This window comes from Urocitellus parryii, chromosome 5 (assembly GCF_045843805.1).
Source record: "Urocitellus parryii isolate mUroPar1 chromosome 5, mUroPar1.hap1, whole genome shotgun sequence".
Lineage (NCBI taxonomy): Eukaryota > Metazoa > Chordata > Mammalia > Rodentia > Sciuridae > Urocitellus > Urocitellus parryii.
This window is the reverse complement of record NC_135535.1, coordinates 176951295-176973858: the sequence shown is the minus strand read 5'-3', so window position 1 is coordinate 176973858 and position 22564 is coordinate 176951295. Positions and strand designations below refer to the sequence as shown.

Genomic DNA, 22564 nt, shown 5'->3' with positions numbered 1-22564 from the left:
AGGGCCATTTATAGTGGCACATGCCTATAATCCCAGTAATCTGGGAGGCTGAGGTAGGAGGATCACAAGTTCAAGCACAGCCTCAGCAACTTAGTGAGACCCTAAGAAACTGTGTGAGAACCCATTTCAAAATAAAAAAAAATAACAAGGGCTGGGGATGTAGCTCAGTAGTAGAACACCCTGGGTTCAATCCTCAGTACCAAAACTATTTTTTTAAATTAACAGTAGGAAACATTTCACATGGTGAATATCATAAATCCATTCAGTAAATGTTCAATAAATATTTACTGCATGCCTACAACAATAGAAAAAAACTAGAACTGGTATAAATAATGATTGTTCTTTAGTAGGAATAAAAGGGAATTTTTTCTCTTTGTTCTAATTTTTCAAGTTTTTCTATAATAAAGGTATTTGTTTTTCATCAATTTGATTCAAAAAGAATCCAATAAGAGTATGTTATACCCATGTTATTCTGCTACCTAATATAACAGGAAATAAATAAACATATATATCAACCATGGGTCTCAAGGACAATTTCATCAGGCCTGTATTTAAGATACACATATGCATACATATACTAAGACATACATTTACCCACAACTAACTAACACTGTATAGAACTTAAAAGTCCATGATGGAAGAAAGAATCCACACAAACAAAAAATAATGTGTGTGTATCCTTGTAGAATGTGTGTGTCTACGATGCAAAAATTTCATAGAGGAAGAAGGACCTACAATGGGAATTTAAAAATAGGTAAATATTTGCATAAGTGGAGAAAAAGGAAGGCAAAGACAGACAAGAAAGAAGATGGCATTATAAAAAGGCAATTAAAATGTTTAACTTATATAAAGGATATCATCTATTATTAGTATGAATTCTATTATAATTTTTAAAATAGCAAATCTTTATTTGGGCTGTGGCCTAAGGGTGGCAAGATCCTCCTCAGTGATTCTAACAAAAGTTATAGATCTCCTCAGAAAAGCATAAGAATGAAATTGGAATAGATACCTTCTCCATGAGAACTATTGCCCATCCACAAGGCTAAGTAGAGCAGCACAGTCTCTTCCAATCCCTTCACATTGCATCAGGAGTATACAACTAATCTAAGTTCAATCTGAAAACACTTTTTCAGAAATTTTGAACTAGAATTTTAATGATCATCTCAGCCCTCAATCTAATTTTCAGCTTGTGTAATAACATAAAAAATACTGAGAAGCACTACCATATTATAATCCAGAAATAAGGGTCTCAAGACATACTTTAAATTAACAGACTCCTAAGGAAAAGAGCAAGTCAAACAGTTCTGCAGAATAATGAGGCTATATGATAATGCATCTAACTTTTACACACTTTTAAATTTTTTTCAAAACATCTATAATATTGTACTGTTAAGAGTTTAGGATAAGACATGTATCTTAAAATTCTGCTGCTGGATATCCAAACCTAATTAGGTATCCTGTAGTTAAAGAATAATTTTGAGTTTCTAACAAATCCTGGGGAGGAGGAGGAATACAAACACAGAATCCATGTCTTTTCAATATAGAACAGTGAAAAAAGATTTCTTGCTTACAAAATATTCACCTCCTGTGAATTTTCCCATGAAATATCTCATCTAGTTTGCTACATGTGTTTTAAAATGCTTTATAAAATAACAACCAGGTGCTTCCTCAAATACAGTTGAAGATATTCTGCCAAACTATTTTTAAATTACAGAGCTAACATACCTTATTTTTTTAAAAGGGATATAAGTAGCTGGGGATAGAACCCAAGGCCTTGCACATCCCCAGCATCCAAACAAACAATAAAAAGAGACCATATAACCTGTCAAAGCATCAAGAATAAGCAAATAAATAAATAAAGGATTGTTTTCAATGTATTTCAAAGTTTAATTTTTCTTGCCTTGATTTCCTCTGTGCAATTTCTGTGACTTTGTTCTCACTAATAGTATCTTGTTCCCAGGCACAGGAAAGAACTTGGTGTAGTTTGTTAATTAACATTACTTCCTATAACTAAAGTTAACCTTCTGTAGTACTAACATTAAGGCTCACTACCATTCTGGATATCAGCATAGCACAATTGCTAATGAACATCCTTTATGGTGAAACCTAAATTTGTAATCAGCCAACACAGATTTGCAATAGACTTCCTCCTTCCTGTTTTCACATTCCTAACCAAAGAGATGTCTCTTCCTGTTGACTTTTGTGCTACTTGGTAAAATGTAAAAGATAAGAAATAGAAATAACAATATATACTTATTTGATTTTTCCTCTTGGATAAATAATTGCTAAAATAAATTTTAATTCACAAAGTTTAAATAATTAATCAGATTAATAAATATGGCCATAGATTATTTTCCTAGAAGACTTTAGAAAATTAAACAAAAATATCAGATTACATACGGCAGAACTAATATGCATTTTGCCAAATGACTTAAGAGATGAACTATATAATCTGCCAAAGTCTTTTATGGAAATATTAATCTACAATTATGGAGAAATATGCTTAAGGGTTTACTTCTCAACAAAGCAACAAAAAAATACATTTGTCTCTGTGGAAAACAAAACTAAAATAAGAGACTTAGAGTTTACACATTTTGTTATGCTAAAAATTACAAATGAAGTAGTCTACAAATATTTTCATTTTTCAAAAGCAAAGATGTAACATTAATATATTTTTACCCAAAACATCAACAACAAATTTTCAAGAAACAAACATTACAGGAGATATAAGGGACAAATAAATCAATAAAAAGGGACTTTAATACATCTTTCTTAATCCAAGAAAGATCAAGTGAAAAATAATATGAGGCTTTAGAAGATATAACAAACTTAACTAAGTGTGCATGTATTTGAAACTGTTAATCCTGATAAAAAAGAACATACCTTCCTTTCAAGAATATATGAAATAATCAGAAAGCTAACCATATATTAAGCCACAAATAAAATGTAATGATTTTGAAAAATAGAAATAATTTAAATAGACTAATCTAAATATACTGTAATAAAACTAGAATGTTTTTAAAACTTTTGGATTAAAAGGAAACTACAGGGGCTGGAGTTGTAGAGTGGTAGAGCACTACAGTGGTACAGCACTTGCTTACCATGTGTGAGGCACTGGGTTTGATCCTCAGCACCACATAAAAATAAATAAATAAAATATTTCTAAAAAGTATTTTTTAAAAAGGAAAATACCAAAATAAAACAGCAGAATTTCTTTAAAATAGCAATAAGGAAAATAAAATATATAGAATATGGCTAGAGAAAAAACAGACGTATAGCAAAATCATCAGATAAGCATTAGTTATATCAGTGAATGTTAAAAGATACAAAATATAAAAAGCTAGAAAAAAGAATAAAAGAAGCAGAATCAATCATTAAAGAGCAGAAATCAAGTTAGAAAATTAGTGGAACTAATAGATCCAAAATAAGTTTATTTTTAATGAATCAACAAAATAGACAAACCGTACACTAACCTACTAAAGGAACAGGAAATGGGTAAAACTGCAAATATCCAAAAGTACAACTGACAATAGGCATGTAATTATGAAATACAGAAGAAATTATAAAAATGTAAAATTATGATCATATTGCATGACTATTCAGATGTATTTCATAAATTTAAAGAAATTAATAAATTTTCAAACGTATACAACTTATTGACCATCTAGAGACAGAAAAACAGACCAATTACCACAGAAGAAACAGAGAAAGGAGACAGAAAACTCCTTACCCACAAAGCCCAAGTCCCAGTTGATTTTCACTGGGGTGATTCTAAGAAACCTTTAAAGATCAGATAATACATTATGCAAAGCACAGAAAGAGCAAAAAATCCCATTTTGTTGAATGAAATGGGCATACCATTGATTCAAAGATCTGAAAAAGACTGCACCAAAGAAGAAAATTTCAAACCAATTTCACTTAAAAATATCAATACAAAACAAATCATTGAAAGCATACTAACAACAGACTCCAATAGGACACTGAAAGAGCAAATCATAACCAAGTGAGAATTATTCTATGATGACAAATATTTCAATAAGAGGAAATCCATTGATAAATTCAATTATATTGATGAAGCCAAGAAGAAAAATCATATGACCATCTCCAAAGTTGCAGGAAAAATATCTAACAAAATTTAACAGCATTTCTTGTTAAAAACACTAAAAAAAATGGATATGGATGGATACCTCTTAAACATTGTAAAATATAAATACCTCAGCCCAAAAGCTAATGAGGAAACACCAGAAGCTTTTCTGCTAAAGTGGAGAAAAAGATGAAGATGCTGACTGCCTCAGCTACATGTTAAGTATCTCTAATTTCAAATGTTTGGGACCACAAGTGTTTCAGATTATCTCTTCTTTTAATTTTTTTAATTTTGGGAAATGTATTATATAATAAGATATCATACATATAGCCAGAGATAATTTAATAGTTTTAACAGTTGTGTTTATTAAATAAAGTTTCATTGTGCGGAATTTCCCCCTGGTGGCATCATACTGGTGATCAAAAAATTTCAGATTTTGGAGCATTCTGGATTTCAGATTTTCAGATTAAGGATGCTCAACCTGTATTATGTTGCAATTTCTTTATTAAGCTATTAAAGTTGATAAGAAAAAGCAATCCAAGATTTAAGAAACAGAAAGGAAGAAATAAAGTTATTTCTAAATGCAGGTTATTTTATTTTATAACTAAAAAACCTAACAGAACCAGTAGAGGAAAACTGCTACAAATAATAAGAAAACTTTAAATAGCATTTAACAGTTAAAATTTAGTATACAGGGCTGGGGATAGCTCAGAGGTAGAGCACTTCTAGCATGCACAAGGAGGCCTTGGGTTCAATGTGCAGATAATATACAAAGATCACTAGCATTTGTATGTGTGCACACATGTTAATGTGTTTTAAGTCAACTGTCACTATAAAAAATATCTGAGATAATTAACTTAAAAAGAGAAAAGGTATATTCTGGCTCAGTTTTGGAGATTGCAGTCTTTGATTGGTCCCATTTCTTTGGACCTACAGTAACCCAGCATATCATGTGGCAGAGCAAAACTGTTCTGCCTCAAGAGTCAGGAAGCAGAATAGGAAGAGAAGGAGCTGAGATCCCACAATCCCTTTAAAGGTATGCTTCAGTGACCTAAGGTCCTCCAACTAGGCCTCACTTCCTAAAGGTTCCATGCCTCCCAAAAGATTCACCCCAAGTATAAAATATTTAACACATGGACCTTTGGGGAACACTTATCCAAACTAACTTTGTTTGTTTGTGTGTGTATGTGTATATGAATGTGTATGTGTACATACTAGTTACTAATAAATATATATACATTCGAAAACACCCAAGAAAAATAACAAGAAATACAGTCATGTGTCGCTTAACAACAGGGATATGTTCATTCATTCTTTTTTCTTTTTTGTGGTACTGGGAATCAAAGCTAGAACAACACATACTACATGCTACACATAGACAAACTACCCCTTGTCCCGCAGAATACGTTCTAAGAATTGCACTGTTAGATGATTCTGTCACTGTGTAAACATTGTTGAGTATACTTAAATGAACCTAAGTAGTAAAACCTATTTTCAAATTTTTAAAAAAACTTTTTTGTCAAAAACTAAGGCACAAGATTGAGGGTGTTGCTCAATTAAAATCTAGACACAGGGGGAGGGGCTGTGGCTCAGTGGTCCGCATTTGCCTGGCATGTGTGAGGCACCAGGTTCCATTCTCAGCACTGCATATAAATAATAAAATAAAAGTCTATCAACAACTAAAAAAATATATCTTAAAAAAAAAAAACTAAGACACAGAGTTGAGAGTGTAGGTCAGGGGTAGAGTGCTTGCACAACACAAGATCCTGGGTTCAATCCCAAGGGAAGGAAGGAAGGAAGGAAGGAAGGAAGGAAGGAAGGAAGGAAGGAAGGAAGGAAGGAAACCTAAGACAAACACACCCCTTAATCTTGGCTACACAGGGTCAGAATTATTATTAATACTGTCTTCCACTTGAATATCTTGTCTCACTAAAAGGTCTTCAGAAGCAGTAACACAAATAGAGCTATCATTTCCTACGATGATAATTCCTTCACCTCCTGAAGGACTTGCCTGAGTCTATTTTACAGCTAACTTCTTTTTTCAAATAGAAGGGCTAAAAAAAAAAAAAATAGAAGGGCTATACTCTAAAATAATGATTAAAAATATAGCACAGTAAATATATAAAGAAGTAACATAGTCATTCATTATCAAGTATTACAAAATTGTATGTGCTATGCTTTTATATGACTGGATACAAGTTTCTCTACATCAGCCTCACCACAAACATGAGAGTAATGCATTCATTGCACTGTGACATTACCAGGACTATTACATCACTAGGTGATAAGAATTTTTCAGCTCCATTATAATATTTTTTTAATTTTTAAATTTTTTTAAATAAATGACAGCGGAATGCATTACTATTCATATTACACATATAAAGCACAATTTTTCATATCTCTGGTTGTTTACAAAAGTATATTAACACTAATTCATGTCTTCATACGTGTACTTTAGATTATGATGTCCATCACATTATAATCCATATAATTCCATTATAATCTTATGGGACCACCATCATATGTGTGTTGTTGACCAAATATCATTATGAGACGTATGACTGTATCAACACATAATCTTAAGGAATTCTAAAAGTTATTTATGAAAAACTTTTAACCTAGAATATGTTCTTGGATAGGAAGATTCAATAACACCAAGATGTAGGTTCTCTCTAATTAATTTATAAATTAAGTTAAATCCCAATAAAACACTTTAAAGATTTTTTTTCGAGAGCTAGACAAGTTGATTATTAGGTTCATTTTTCATTAACATGTTCTAAAACTAAAGGCTCTGTAAGCAAAACATGTTTTGAAAATAATTTCCAAGATTTAGGTAACTTGAAACCTTAATATTTAATTAATATATAATCATTACCTAGTTAATTTTTAAGCACAGGAGAACACTAAAAGACAGACTACTAAACATATATAGATTTATACACTTAGGTTTCTTATTTTTATATGCTTACAGAGCCTTTAGTTTTAGGACATGTTAATGAAAAATTTGCCAGTTTAAAGTATAAAAAGGATATTCTGTGGTTGTAGGAAACTGTATTTGTATGAACTTTACCAGTACAGTAAAATGCTTGCATACAACAGTTCTAAATGTTCTGCTCCAGGGGTTTCAATGTGAAATATAAATTAGTTTGTTCAAAAAGTTAAAATCAGTACCTGAGGCTATGAACACTCTTGAGAAAATCGTGACCAAAAAACACAACTGAGTATGTGCTTTTGTTTTTCAAGAAAAAAGTCATTTTATCCTAAAGCAGTTCTCAAAATTTTTTGTTCTTTTATAGACTTAAAACTCCAAAAAGCTTTTATATAAACAATATTTTTTTCCAAACACTAAGTTAATCTTTATTACTCATGTGTGCAAGCAAAACACAAATACATGTTTTCTCCTTTACTACTTTTGAGCTTTTTTTATTATTAGTTATTCAAAACATTATAAAGCTCTTGACATATCATATTTCATACATTTTCAATCAATATTTGTTGCATTAATAATTAAAACAGAGAAATAGATCAGTCCAGGAGAACTATGTGACTTGCACAGTGATGCTATGATGAGAGGAAGAAAGAGAGTTTTACTGTGTTAACTATAAAAAAAAACTGGGCATTATTTTTGTAAAAAGAAAGAAATAAAGGGAAGGAGAGAGGGACAGAGGGAGAGGGAGGGAGAGGGGAAGGAGAGAGAGAGAGAGAGAGAGAGAGAGAGAGAGAGAGAGAGAGAGAGAGAGAAAGAGAGAGAGAGAGAGAGAGAAATAACCAAAACTCCAATAGTAGATGTGAAATGACAGAACAAAAAAAATCAATGAACTTCAACATAAGCTAACATATGCAACTCAAAAGAAAAAAATAAAGAAAATAAACATTGCCGCAAAGAAATATGGACACCATTAATCACACCAACACTCATGTCATGGGAGCACCAAAGCTGATAAGAGAAAGGGGCAGAAAATCTGTTGGAAAAAATAATGCTTATTCTTTTCCTAAATTCAATGAAAAACATTAATCTACACATCTAAGATCAAATAACACCAAGTATGATGAATATAATACACAGAGAACAGTAAAATAATATGAGATAAAGGAAATACACTGAAACAAAAAAAAAATTCATCATACACAAGGGAAAAAAATGGAGGCTAAAAGAATGACATATTCAAAATATAAAAAGGAAAAAAAAACTGTCAACCAAGAATTTTATAGCCAGCAAAAGTTTCTTTCAAAAATGAAGATAAAATAAAGATATCCCCAGATAAACAAAAATAGAGAATTAGTTACCAGCAGACCAGTCTTAAAACAAATGGCATTTCATCAAGATCAAGAGTAACCCTGAGTAGCAATTTGAACACACAGACACACAAAGAGCCCTAGTAAAAGTAACTATATAATTATATAGTATAAATATATATTTCTTCTTCACATTTCTCTTAACTGATTTAACAGCTGACTTCTCAACTACATAAAACTGTATGCATAATTTGTAATGGAGGGCACATAGTATGTAGAAATATAATTAATTGACCATAAGAGCACAAGGGGGAGTTTATGAGCAAAGCTGTATTAGAATCAGAAAATGACACAAGATGACAGCTAAACACCCAGCAATAAATGAAGAAAATCATAAATGGAAAATTAAAAGATTAACATAACAAACTCTATAAACATATTCACTCCTTTTTCTTAGTTTCTTTAAAAGGACAAAAAGTTATAACAATGTATTATTATATTTATAACATGTAGATATAAGATTATAACAATATAGCAAACAAAGAATAGAGCTATATAGGAGTACTATTTCTGTATCTCACTGGAATTGAGTTAAAATAACAGATCTGAAGCAGTTCTGAGAGCAAGTACTGCAACAAAACTTTTGAAAAAGATTATTAAAGTAATTAAATATTGCACTAGAAAATAATTAATGCAAAAGAGGATATAAAACAGGGGCTGGGATGTGGTTCAGAGGTAGAGCGCTTGCCTTGCACATGTGAGACCCTGGGTTCCATCCTCAGCACCACATTAAAAAATAAACAAATGAAATAAAGGTGTTGTGTCCAACTACAACTAAAAAATAAATATAAAAAAAAAATTTTTAAAGATAAAACATATAAAAAAACAAAACAACAAATATAAATCCAATTGTATATATAACATTATATATAAATGAACTGAACAATCCATTCAAAATGCATAGACTATCAAACTGGATAAAAAATAAGATCCAATGATGTGGTATCTAGAGGAGGTATTTTATATTTAAAGACAAAAAGGTGCTGAAAGTAAAAGGCTAGAAATATATATGTATCATGAAAAGAATAAGCACAAGTTGGAATAACTATACTAATATCAGACAAAACAGACAATTCTAGAGATAAAGGAGGATATTTTATGGTGGTAAAAGTGTCACTCAACCAAGACTATATAATTAATATAAAAATATATACACCTAACAACAGGGTACAAAAAAACATGAAACAAAAACTATTCATTACTCAATAATGAATAGAACAACTACACAGAAGACCAAAAAGGAAATAAGAGACTTGAAAAAAATATGTATCAGCTAACAAGACCCTAGATATGTATAAGATTCTCCACCAAACAACAGGTGGTACCTATTTTTCTCAAGTGCACATGGAATATTCTCCAGAAGAGACCACGTTAGGACATAAAGGAATCCTCAATAAATTTTAAAAAACTGAAATCATACAAACTATTATCTCTGACTGCTACAAAATGAAACTAGAAATGAATAAGAGAAGAACATTTGGGAAATGCACAAATATATGGAAATTAAACAACATACTTCTAAATAAACAATAGTTTAAGGAAGAAATCTCAAGGGGAAATTTAAAAAAATACTGTGAGATAAATGAAAATGAAGACACAATACCAAAATTTTTTAGATAAAGTTAACACCATGCTTGGAGGGAAATTCTATAAAAGCCTATACAAAAAAAAAAAAAAAAAAAGAAAGAAAGAAAAATCTTAAATCACTAATCTAAACTCCCACCATAAGACACTAATAAAAAAAAAAAAGCAAACTAACTCAAAACAAATAGAGAAAGGGAATAAAGATTAGATCAGATATAAATGAAATGATAGGGGGCTGGGAATGTGGCTCAGGCGGTAGCGCACATGTCTGGCATGCGTGCGGCCTGGGTTCGATCCTCAGCACCACATACCAACAAAGATGTTGTGTCCGCCGAGAACTAAGAAATAAATATTAAAAATTCTCTCTCTCTCTCTCTCTCTCTCTCTCTCTCTCTCTCTCTCTCTCTCTCTCTCTCTCCCCCCTCTCCTCTCTCACTCTCTAAAAAAATAAATAAATAAATAAGAGAAAATGAATAGAACAAAGAGTTAGTTTTTTTAAATGATCGACAAAATTAACAATCCGATTGAAGAACTAAGGAGAGTCAAATTACTAAACTCAAGCATTACCCTAGTACCAAAGCCAGCTAACGATCTCACAAAAAAAAAGAAAGAAAGAAAATTACTGACCAATATCCCTTATGAATACAAACATAAAACTCCTAAAAAAAAATACTAGCACACCCCCATAGTATAGTAAAAGAATTACATATTATAACCAAATAGGTTTTATCCTGGGAATGCAAAAGTGGTTCAATATATGAAAATCAATCAATGGTAATATACCGTATATAAAACAGAACTAAATGGGAGGTAGACATGATCATATCAAGTGAGTGAACATTAACTCATAATATGATATCTTATTTTCATGCAAAAAAACATCAGAAGAAAACGACAGATCAATATCTCTTATGAATACACATGCAAAATCCTCAACAAAATCTAGCAAACAGCTGGCAAAAAAATAAAAGAGCTATATATTATGGACTATGACCAAACTGGATTTATCCCACAAATATAAGATTGCTTTATATCTTAAAATTAATTAATATAATACACCATATCAACAGAATAAGGGACAAAAACCATTCTGATCACATCAGATGTGGAAAAATCATCTAATAAAATTAAAAACTCCTTTTTTTGTGTGCCGAAAGACCATTTTCATTCAAGTTTTCAAAATACACCTGCAAAAGTACAATTCTAAATTTTACTTTAAAAAACATGTTCTCATCATGTTTCTTTGTCTAAAAATAACTGGGAGATTGAAATGTAAGTTTTTCTACCCAATTTTTCTAACACATTGAGAAATAAATCTATTATTTAACATTCTCTTTTTAAATGAGGGGTTATTTTCTTTCTTTCTTTTTTTGCATTACAATTCTTATTACACATATGGAGCACAATTTTTCATATCTCTGGTTGTATATAAAGTATGATGTTCACACCAATTTGTGTCTTCATACATGTACTTTGGATAAAGATGTCCATCACATTCCACCATCCTTACTAACCCCCTGATCTCTCCCTTCCCCTCCCACCTCTCTGCCCTATATAGAGTTCATCTATTCCTCCCATGCTCCCCCTCTCTACCCCACTATAAATCAGTCTCCTTATATCAGAGAAAACATTAACCATTTGTTTTTTTTTTTTGGGGGGGGGGATTGGCTAACTTAACTTAGCATTATCTTCTCCAACACCATCCATTTACCTGCAAATGCCATGGTTTTATTCTCTTTTATTGCTGAGTAATATTCCATTGTCTATATTTTCCACATTTTTTATCCATTCCTCTACTGAAGGGCATCTAGGTTGGTTCCACAGTTTAGCTATTGTGAATTGTGCTGCTATAAACATTGATGTGGCAGTGTCTCTGTAGTATGCTGTTTTTAAGTCCTTTGGGTATAGACTGAGGAGTGGAATGGCTGGGCCAAATGGTGGTTCCATTCCCAGTTTTCCAAGGAATTTCCACACTGCTTTCCATTTTGGCTAACCCAATTTGCAGTCCCAGCAGCAATATATGAGTGTACCTTTTCCCCACATCCTCACCAACTCTTATTGTTGTTTGTCTTCATAATAGCTGCCATTCTGATTGGAGCAAGATGATATCTTAGAGCAGTTTTGACTTGCATTTCTCTAATTGCTAGTGATGATGACATTTTTTCATATATTTGTTGATTGATTGTATATCCTCTTCTGAGAAGTGTCTGTTCAGGTCCTTGGCCCATTTATTGATTGAGTTATTTGTTTTTGTTTGTTTGTTTTTTGGTGCTTAGCTTTTTGAGATCTTTATATATCCTAGAGATTAGTGCTCTATCTGATGTGAGGGGTAAAAAATTGCTCCCAAGATGTAGGCTCTCTATTCACCTCACAGATTGTTTCTTTTGCTGAGAAGAAACTTTTTAGTTTGAATTCATCCCATTTATTGATTCTTGGTTTTAATTCTTGTACTATAGGAGTCTTATTAAGGAAGTTGGAGCCTAATCACAGATGATGAAGATTAGGGCCAACTTTTTCTTCTATTAGACAGAGTCTCTGGTTTAATTCCTAGGTCCTTGATCCACTTTGAGTTGAGCTTTGTGCATGGTGAGAGATAGGGGTTTAATTTCATTTTGTTGCAAAAAAAAAAAAAATCTCAACAAACTAAAAATACAAGAGAGCTTCCTCAACCTGATAAAACACATCCATGAAACTCTTACCATAGTTGAGAGTACCAATTCCTCCATATTCTCACCAATATATGGTATAATGAACTTTTTTAAACTAAACTTTTATGATTATACACACACACACTCACATATATATATTAGTTGTATACACACACACACACAATAGTTGTAGATGGACAAAATACCTTTGTTTATTTATTTTTATGTGGTACTGAGGATCAAACCCAGTGCCTCACACATGCAAGGAATGTGCACTACTACTGAGCCACAACCCCAGCCCCTGGTGTATGATCTTTTAAATTTCAGATGTTCCAACAGTGTAGTGGTTTTAGGGGTACTTAAACATTGAGCCACATCCCCACATTCCCAGCCCTTTTTTTATATATTTTATTTGGAGACAAGATCTTGCTATGGTGCTTAGGGCCTCGATAAGTTGCTGGGGCTGGCTTTGAACTTGTGATCCTCAGACCTCAGCCTCCCAAGTCACTGGGATTACAGGTATGTGCCACCTTGCCTGGCTAATTTGCATTTCTAATGAATAATAATGTTAAACATCTTTTCATATGCTTATGCCCTTTGTGTGTCTTCTGTGAAGTGTCTGTTCAAATCACCCTTTTATTTTTTTAAAGTTTTTTGTTATAATTCAGTGTCAAAGACTTCCTTTTATGCATCCTGGATGCAATTTTTTTTAACTAGATACAGATTTACAAATATATTCTCTCAATATGGAGCTTGCTTTTTCATTCCTTAACAGTATTTTAGAGGCAGGGAAGATAATGGGAATCGAACCCAGAGGCACTTTGTCACTGACCTACATCCCCAGCCCTTTTTTAATTTTTTATTTTAAGATGGGGGTCTCACTAAGTTGCTTAGGGCCCTGCTTAGTTACTAAGGCTGGCTTCAAACCTGCAATCCTCCTTCCTCAGCCTTCTGAGCCACTGGGATTACATGTGTGGGCCACCATGCCAGCCCTTAACAGTATTTTTGAAGACCAGATGTTGCTAATTTTGATGAAGTCCAATTTACCAATTTTCTCGTTTATGTTATTATGCTTTTGGAATATGGCATTTAAGAAGTTTTTGCCTATCCCAAAATCACAAAAAATTTTTCCTGTTTTCCAGCTTTAGTAGTTTTCCATTTTACATTTAAGTTTATGGTCCATTTTGAGTTAATTTTTAAACATGGTACAAAATACAGATCAAAGTTATTTTGCCTGTGGAAATCCAATTGTTCCCCCTCCATTACAAATAAGATTCCAATTCTACTGAGTTGCCTTTTTATCATTGTTAAAAAGCAATTGACCATACATAAATCTATTTATAGGGTCTCTATTCAATATCATCAATTTATTTGTGTTCCTGACGCAAGTACCTCTTTGTCTTTTTGTATCTTTATAATAAATCTTACAATCAGGTAGTATAAGTCCTGCCACTCTGTTCATCTTTTCCCAAGTTAGTGTGGCTATTCTAGATCCTTTATCCTTCCATATAAATTTTAAAATCAGTTTGCAAATTCTACAAATTTTTATTCGGTGGGGATTGTAATTGAGATTGTTTTTTGATCTATTGACAAAACTGGGGAAAACTGACATTTTAATACTGAGTTTTCAAGTCCATGAACACAGCATACATATTCACTTATGTAGGTCTTCTTTAATTTCTATCAGTAATGTTTTATATTTTTGTCACATCTTTTGTCAAATTTATCCCTAAATATTTCATATTTTCAAAGTTATCAATTTTTAAATTTCAGTTTGATTGTTCATTGCTAGCATACAAATACAATGTTACTGAATTCATTTATCTGTTCTATTAGGTTTCCTATAGATTCCACAGAATTTCATATTTTCCTATATCGATAATCATATTGTCTACAAATAAAGTTCCCAAATTGCCTAGGGTGGCTTCAAACTTGCAATTTTTCCACCTCAGGCTCCAGAGTAGCTGGAATTATAGGATTATACCACCACACCCATCTAGATACTTTTTTAAAATGGCTTCATTGTACTCGATAGAATCTCCAGTATAATGTTGCATTAAAAATGAAGTGATAAAAACATCCTTGCAATTTGGTGTCAACATACCTTATATATAATCAGAGATATGATAAATTATGGTATAATGGTATATTAAGAATTGTAATGCAAAAATAAATAAATAAAAATTTTTTTAAAAAAGAACATACTTGTGATTCTTACGTGTGAGATATTCTTAGGCATTAAATGTAATCAAAATATTTAAACATTAAAAAAAATAACCTTGCTTTATTTCTGGTTTTATAAGAAAAACATTCACTCATTCATTACCATTTCATTACCATTAAGTATAATGTCAGCTATAGAATTTTCATAAATGCCCTTTTCAAACTGAGGAATTTCCATTCCTAGTTTCTGAGGAGTTTGCTTACTTTTTGACTTTCTGTTTTGTTTTGTAGTACTAAGGATTGAGCCAAGGGCCTTTAGCATCCTAGGGAAATGCTCATCACTGAGCTACATGCCAGCCTCCCTATTTTTTATAATTATACATAATAGTGGGATTCATTATGCCATATTTGTATATATACATAACATAATTTGATCAACCTCGTTCCCTAATACCACACAGTCTTTTTCTTTTTATTTTTAAGTTTCGTCCATGATTTCTCTGCATCTACTGAAATAAACATACAGGGTTTTTTTTTTTTTGTCTTAAATGTTCATTGTGGTGAAAACATTAAATTGATTTTTTTTCAAACATTAAGCCTGCATACTTTCTTAAAACAAGGCCCACCTGATCATGATATGTGTATGTGTGCATATACATTATATATACATATATATATATATATATAATTTTAATATAATATATATGTGTATGGATATATCTTTAGCTATATTCTATAAATGACATTTTCATATTAAATCCATGTGTGGATTTAATTTGCTACAATTTTGTCTCAAGTGTTTAGATTAATATTCATGAGAAATGTTGGCCTACAATTTCTTTTTTAAAGTAATGTTTACTCCTACCCTACCCCCCAGTGCTGGAGATTGAACTAGTAATGTCTTGATTAATTTTGCTAATCAAGGTTAATGTTAACCTCAAAATGAGTCAGGAAATATTCCCACCTCTTTAATTTTCTAAAGAGTTTTTGTAAACCTGGTGTTGATTCTTCTTTAAGTTTTGTAAAATTCACCAGAAAAAGCACTTGAGTCTCAAGTTTCTTTTAAGGAAAGAAAGCTTTAACAGCAAACTTATTTCTTTAATTGACAGAGAACTATTCGGTGATCTAAGTGAGCTTTGATACTTCATATCTTTCAATAAATTTGCACATTTCTGCTAGGTTGTCCAAACTGGCAAGAGTCCTTCTAAATATTACCTTTTCTAACATTTACAAAATCTACAGTAGTGTTAACCTTTCTTATTCTTGTTACTGGTAATTTGTATCTCTTCCACCCACTCCCTGCTCAAGGTTTATCAAGAACTTGTGTTTTGGTTTTATTGATTTTCTCTACCTCTTTCCATTTTCTTTTTTCATTGCTTCCCATTCTAACCTTTATCATCTTTCTTCCACTCTTTGGGGTTTAATTGGTCCTTTTTTTTTTAACTTCATTTACTTAGAAACTGAAATTCCTTTCTAGTAGAGATATTCTACAAATTTCTCTTTAAATAGATCTTTAGCTGCATTCCCAAAATTATATATTGCATTTTCATTTTATTCACTTCAAAATACTTTCTAATTTCTCTTGTGATTTCGTGTCTGACATAGGAATTATTCAAAAGTATGTCATGTGGTGACTAAATATTTGAGAACCTTTTCCAGAAGGTTTTCTTTTTTTAAATTTTTTAAAATTTTAATTTGTTATATACGACAACAGAATGCATTACAATTCACATTACACATACAGAGCACAATTTTTCGTATCTCTGGTTGTACATCCAGAAGGTTTTCTATTATTGATTTTTAATTTTATTCTCTTGTGATCAAAGGACCGTATTGTGGAAAGTGTATCACATACTTCTCAGGGAGAAGGCTGAAAAATTCTGACACTGAGGAAAATAATTTAATAAAATAATAATATAGACAGGCCAGCTAAAGGATAACTAGGAAATAACAAAATGTCAATTTGAATACTAAAATATATATTGGTGAGCTAATGCACTTTGGATTTGCTTCAAAATAATCCAGAGTGAGGGTGAATGGAGAGGGGGAAAGATCAAGCACAACTGAAGCTAGACGATGGTTCATACAGGTTCGTTTATTATTTTACTTTTTAAAAAATATTTATTTTTTAGTTGTAGTTGGACACAATACCTTTATTTCTTTTATTTATTTTTATGTAGTGCTGAGGATCGAACCCAGGGTCTCGTGCGTCCAAGGGAAGCGCTCTACCGCTGAGCCACAACCCCAGCCCCTATTTTACTCTTTTAAACATTTAAATTTTTCCAAAATAAAATGATGCAAGGTGCTGGCATCTCCCGCTCAATTTCAATTCTTCCACGCTGGCGGCGGCCCAGAGCGCCCTGCGCGTGACCTGACACCTCAGTCACGCCGGCCGCCAGCAGCTAACCTTCGCCCCCGGCACCGCAGCCGCACGAAGCCGGCAGGCCTACCGCGGGTCCTCAGGACCTGCGCAGCGGGCGACGCTGCAGCTACAGCGGTCAGAGACGCCCGGGCAGCCACACCCACCGGCTGCGCGGTGACAGCTCGCTGGGCTGACCGCCTCACTGACAGGTGCGGCGGCCCGCTCTGCCCCTCCCGGCCGCGGCCCGACTCCAGCCGCCCACGAGCGCCCCCATCCGCCCCCGCGCGCACCACCTGTCGAGCCAGTGCGCGCGCGGCCAGCGGTGGACACCCCGCCCATACACCGAAGGTACTGGCAAGACGGCCCGAAGTCCCGAGAAGAAAAGAGTTTTACCGGAGAGTGGGCCCCACGCAGGCGGTGTCAGTGCTCTCGATCTCCTGCAAGATCCGCTCGTGCTCCGGAACGGTGCCCAGGGCCTCGCCACTCTCCGCCATCTTGGCTGGAAGCTGAGGAGCCGGCGAGGCGCGGCGCCGCGGGAACGGCGGGGGCGAGCGGCAGGTGGCGCGAGCGCGAAGGGCGGGGCGGGGCGGGGCGGGGCGAGGGGCGGGGGCGCGCCAGCCCGAGGAGAGCAAAATCGCCTCCTGCTCTCTCCCACGATGTGACCCTCGATGTCTAATGCCTGCCTGGCCTTTGGGCTGTAACGTACACTCTTGTATTTAGTGTGCCAAGGTAATGAAAGGTAGCCCTTTGTCACCCTCAATCTGTAATAAAGGATAGGGGATCGCTGAACAAGAGGCCCTGATATTCTTAGTGGTGGGGAGTCAGGGAAAGGAAAACATACACTCACAGAAAGCAAAAGTGTGTATGGAAGTTAAGTTTATTTTAGGAACGAATAAAAAAATCCTGATGAGGACCGCTCTGGGTGGTTTTGTTTCTCCTGCCCAAAGCAAGTTCACAGAGGCCATTAAATTACATATCATCTAGGAAATAAATTACAAACTTAAGAAAAAGTAAACGACAGGAATTTAAGACACTTAATAGCAAATATACAAAAGAGGCCCAGAGCAATGTGTGATTTTACGCCAAAGTCCTTGAACCCAAGTGCCCCCAGGTAGTGGTAGCTGGGATGAGAAGAGGTGGGCAGCAGAGTGGTGGAAAGAGAAGTGGGCGGCTTGAGCAAAGGTACCTGTGTAGAAAAGTCCTGCTTAACAACATGTTTGTGGGAGTAAACCAGTTTGTCTTGATCAAAGCAGCCACCAAGGAAGATTAATCAGGGACAGAGTATGAACCTAGCCTGAGGAACAACTATTTTCTGGCCTCCACTAATCCAGGGCTTTGAGCTTCCCTTTGAGTTGGCCAGCGCTGTCACTATCTGCTCCCTTCAGTGAGCCTCTGCTAGAAACCTGTCTCCTTCCTCCTCCCCACTGTAAGTCCTGGGAGATGAAATTGCATCATAGATAAGAGCATGAGTTCTGAAGTGTCTTCAACTGAGTTCTTTGGATTAATGTCACTGCACAGTTGTGTGACACTGGGCAAGAATCTAATCCCTTAATTTCTTAGCTTCCCCATCTGTAAGTGACAATAATAATAGTATCTACCTCATATTGCTGTCTCATATTAATTTTCTATTGCTGCTATAACAAATGATTACAAATAGTAGCTTAAAACAACTCAGGCACATTATCTTACAGTTCTTCAGGTTAGAAGTCTGACATAGTTCTCAATGGGCTACAGTAGAGGTATCAGCACAACTACATTCCTTTCCAAAGACTCCAGTGGAAGATTTGTTTCTTTGACCTTTCCACCCTCTAGATGCTGCCCATAATCCTTGGCTTATGACCCCCTTCCTTTGTGTTCAAGGCCACATTACATCTGATCATTCCTCTGTAGATACATCTCCCTCTGACTCTTAGACTAAGAAAAAGTTTCTCTGCTTTTAAGGATCCATGTAATCGTATTGGGCCCAACTGGATAATCCAGGACAATCTTCCAACTCAAGGTTATTAACTTTAGTCACATCTATAACACTCCTTTTGCCATGTTCCATTCATAGGTTCCAGTAATTAGGATGTGAGCATATTTGAATGTTCATTATCCTGCCTGCCACACTTATAAGGGTCCTATAAACATTATTTATTGCCCCTTCTATTAATCTGAGTCTCTGTCCTTCTTGGAAAATGCAACTCAACATTTATTTGCCTCATGAAGATTCCCAAAACTAATCAATCTTCTCCAATGACTACAGACTCAATTTAGCACATTTATCCACTCCTCCAATTGTTTTAATAGTAATCACTTATTTTGAATTGATCCTTTTTATACATTCATGGGTTTTATTTGTTTTATATACTTTATCCTCCTTGGAAACTCACTGCACACTGGCATGGAAAACCAAGTAATCTCTGCTACATCCAACTGCCCATTTCATCAGGAAACCCCATTGCAAGCCAGTGTGAATTCATCAAACTTCATCCCTGTTTTCACTGCCTTGATGGTACAAGAGGCTCCAGACCTCCCCCTGGGAAACCCCACTTCCTTGTGCTTCAAAAATACACAGAAACAGAAAGTCTCTTCCCAAGTCCACCAGCATTGGCACACCATGGTAAGGTCCTTGAGTTCAGATGACTTTTTTATTTTTTAATTTCCAACTTCCTATACTTCCTCATAGAATTCTGCACGTAGATGAGAGGAAACTGGAGGGGGCCCTAGGTTCGATCGTCAGCACCACATATAAATAAATAAAATAAAGGTATTGTGTCTAACTACAACTAAAAAATAAATATATATATATATATATATATATATATATATAAAACATCTTAGTGCTTGCTTCAGCAGCACATATACTAAAATTGTGACATGCAAATTTGTGAGGTTCCATGTTTTTCATCTCCTGCCATCACCTAGCTGCCTGCACCTATCCTTTAGAGAGATGGGGTTCATTAAAGGAAATTGAACATTGAAAATAATAATAACAGTAGAAGTTGATTGTATTTAGTCCCCTTGATAGAAACTACAACACTGGCAAAGAATGTTACCTGAAATTCCCTGATGCCTGCTTTTACCAAGAGCTCCAATGTAAGAAACAATATAAACTGTATCCACTTCTAGTTGTTAAAAAATGTATATCCTTAGATCAAACCAAATTTCTTTGTCCATATAAATTGTTCTTTTAATCAAATCATAAAGAACAACTTTTTCCTTGGCTAACTGCTTCTCTGATTACTGAGGCTCCAGTTCCCATTGTTAGCATACCCCCACTGTAGGTTCAGGGGAGAGAATAAGCCTTTTGAAAACTGAATCTGAAACTGAATCATAAAAATATGAGTACAATTTTTATCTCCTCCTACAGGGAGAATAAAAAGCTAGTCCTCTCTGGAGGAGACAGCAGACTATTCAGCTTAGAGGGTAAACACAACCAGAATTCATGGCTCTGCAAAGTAGAACAAGGCAAGGTAAGGCACATAGATAGCACAGGCTAGCTCCCTATTTGACAACCCTCTCCGGGAGTAGTCCTTTCCTGAGCAATTGTTATCAAGACCTTTTCTCCTTCTCTTCAATCCTGACACCATCTATGGAAACCCAAATCCCAATACCCTGCTCTGGGAAGCCAGGCCTGCTTAGGCACTTCTCTTACCAGGCCTGTTTCAACACCTGCCCATAAAAATTAACTCAACATAGCAGTAGTATCATCTCAAAATTCAACATGTAAGGAAGTTCATTTACCACTTCTTCTGTAACAGTGTTTGCTGTTTGCTCTCTGTGACTTCTGACAGTTCTGTTGGTACCTGAAAGCTTTTGCTATGAATTTAAAGCTAAGTACCCAAAATAACTAGATTTTTTTTTCCTTCAGTGCTGGAGATCAAACCCAGGGCCTCAAACGTGCGAGGCAAGCGCTTTACCATTAAGCAACATTCTCAGCCTGCTCACTGTAGGTTTTTAATCATGGACATACATATAACAAATATATAAATGTGGGGGAAAAAAGCCTACCTAAAAGATAAATAATTTAATTATTCTGGTTTAGAGGAGCGGTAGGCGGGGTAGGGGACATAAGCATTTCATGTACATGTTGGTGGCAGAGGATATTGTCTTCCAGAGATCCATCCAAAATTTATCTTCAGGAGTCCTAGGAGGAAAAACATACACCAGGAGACCAACAAGATAGGGTTTGCATTCTATATCCAGTATGAAATTAACCAGCAAAGTAAGAATTTGACATGTAAATAAACTCTTGGTCATTAACAACTTATACTTTGAGCCACTTGTCCACAGACTAATAACCTATTTTTTAGGAAACTCCTTCAAGAAGGAGACTATAGAATACAAGTTGCCCTGGTCTGGCATTTAACAGCTTAGGGTCAAATTCTAACTGATCTCTTACTAGAAGTTAAGTTTCAGGGAGTTACTTGTCTAAGCTTCAGTTTCTTCAAGTGTGAATTAGGGACAAAAAGCATTCCTAGCTCACCAAATTGTTTGGGAATTAAAGAAGATATTCTATTTTTAATGTTTAACCCAGAGCTCAATGTACGTTAATATCAGAGACTAGGGTTAGTAGGCATCTTTCAGTAAACCACATAACCCAGAATTTAGCATCTTCTTTAATAAAATGAGAATAAAAGCCGACCCACAAGCCAGACATGGTTGTGCACACCTGTAATCCCAGCTAACCTGGAGGGTGAGGCAGGATGATTGCCAAGTTCAAGGCCTGTCTCAACAACTTAGCAAGCCCCTGCCTCAAAATAAAAAATAAAACAGGCTTTGGATGTAGCTCAGTGGTACAGCATTCCTGGGTTCGGTTCCCAATACCCCCCCCCCCAAAAAAAAAAACAGTCACATTTTTCTAACCATTGACAAAGTAGTGTGATTGTGTATTTGGGTCTGTGCACCTGAATCTCATTATTTGTGAACCCCCAAAGGATGGAAAGTCTGAATTTTGTTTTCTGCTGTTATAGAGAAGGAAGGAGGAACACATCTTATTTCCAGATCCACTTTACTTAGTCCTCTGAGTCTTGTAAGGCAAGTGCCATTTCATGGTCCTTGGAGGGAGTGTCCATCCTTTGAGGCACATATTGTGGTGGCAAACAAATTGCTAAATCTATCTCCACCTACAGGCAGTGCTCCTAAGCCAGAGACAGGGACCTTGTAATACTGTTCACCCAGTCCACTATCTGGCATGTAGTAAGAGCTCCATTAATATTTGTAAAATGAATTATCCACATGCAAATATTTCTCATGTTAAACTTGATCTTGTAAAAGCATGTTTTATGAAGTATGATACATCTCTGGAAAAAGATTCTCCCCTGCTCCTGGCTATTCTACAGCAGACATCTGATCTTTATCCTCTTGAGATTTTGCTAAAAGCATTGAAATGTTTCTTGAGGAGTTTTAGAGACCTTCACGTATAATTGCAAAACTGTAACAAAA

General features: G+C 34.7%; 1 protein-coding gene across 8 annotated transcripts in view; it reads right to left on the bottom strand.

Annotated features, from left to right (window-relative positions):
- Positions 1 to 22564, bottom strand: part of Exoc6 (exocyst complex component 6) — a 217487-nt gene that overhangs the window by 181135 nt on the left and 13788 nt on the right. For 2 of the 8 annotated variants that reach the window (XM_026397377.2, XM_026397379.2), the window contains exon 1: positions 17531 to 17665. The exons of 5 other annotated variants lie outside the window; for them this stretch is intronic. In XM_026397377.2, the coding sequence (XP_026253162.1) occupies positions 17531 to 17631 (101 nt within the window). In that variant the 5' untranslated portion in view covers positions 17632 to 17665. Of the gene's footprint in view, positions 1 to 17530; positions 17666 to 22564 lie in introns of those variants that run through there. One more of the 8 variants, XM_026397378.2, reaches the window with a different exon arrangement.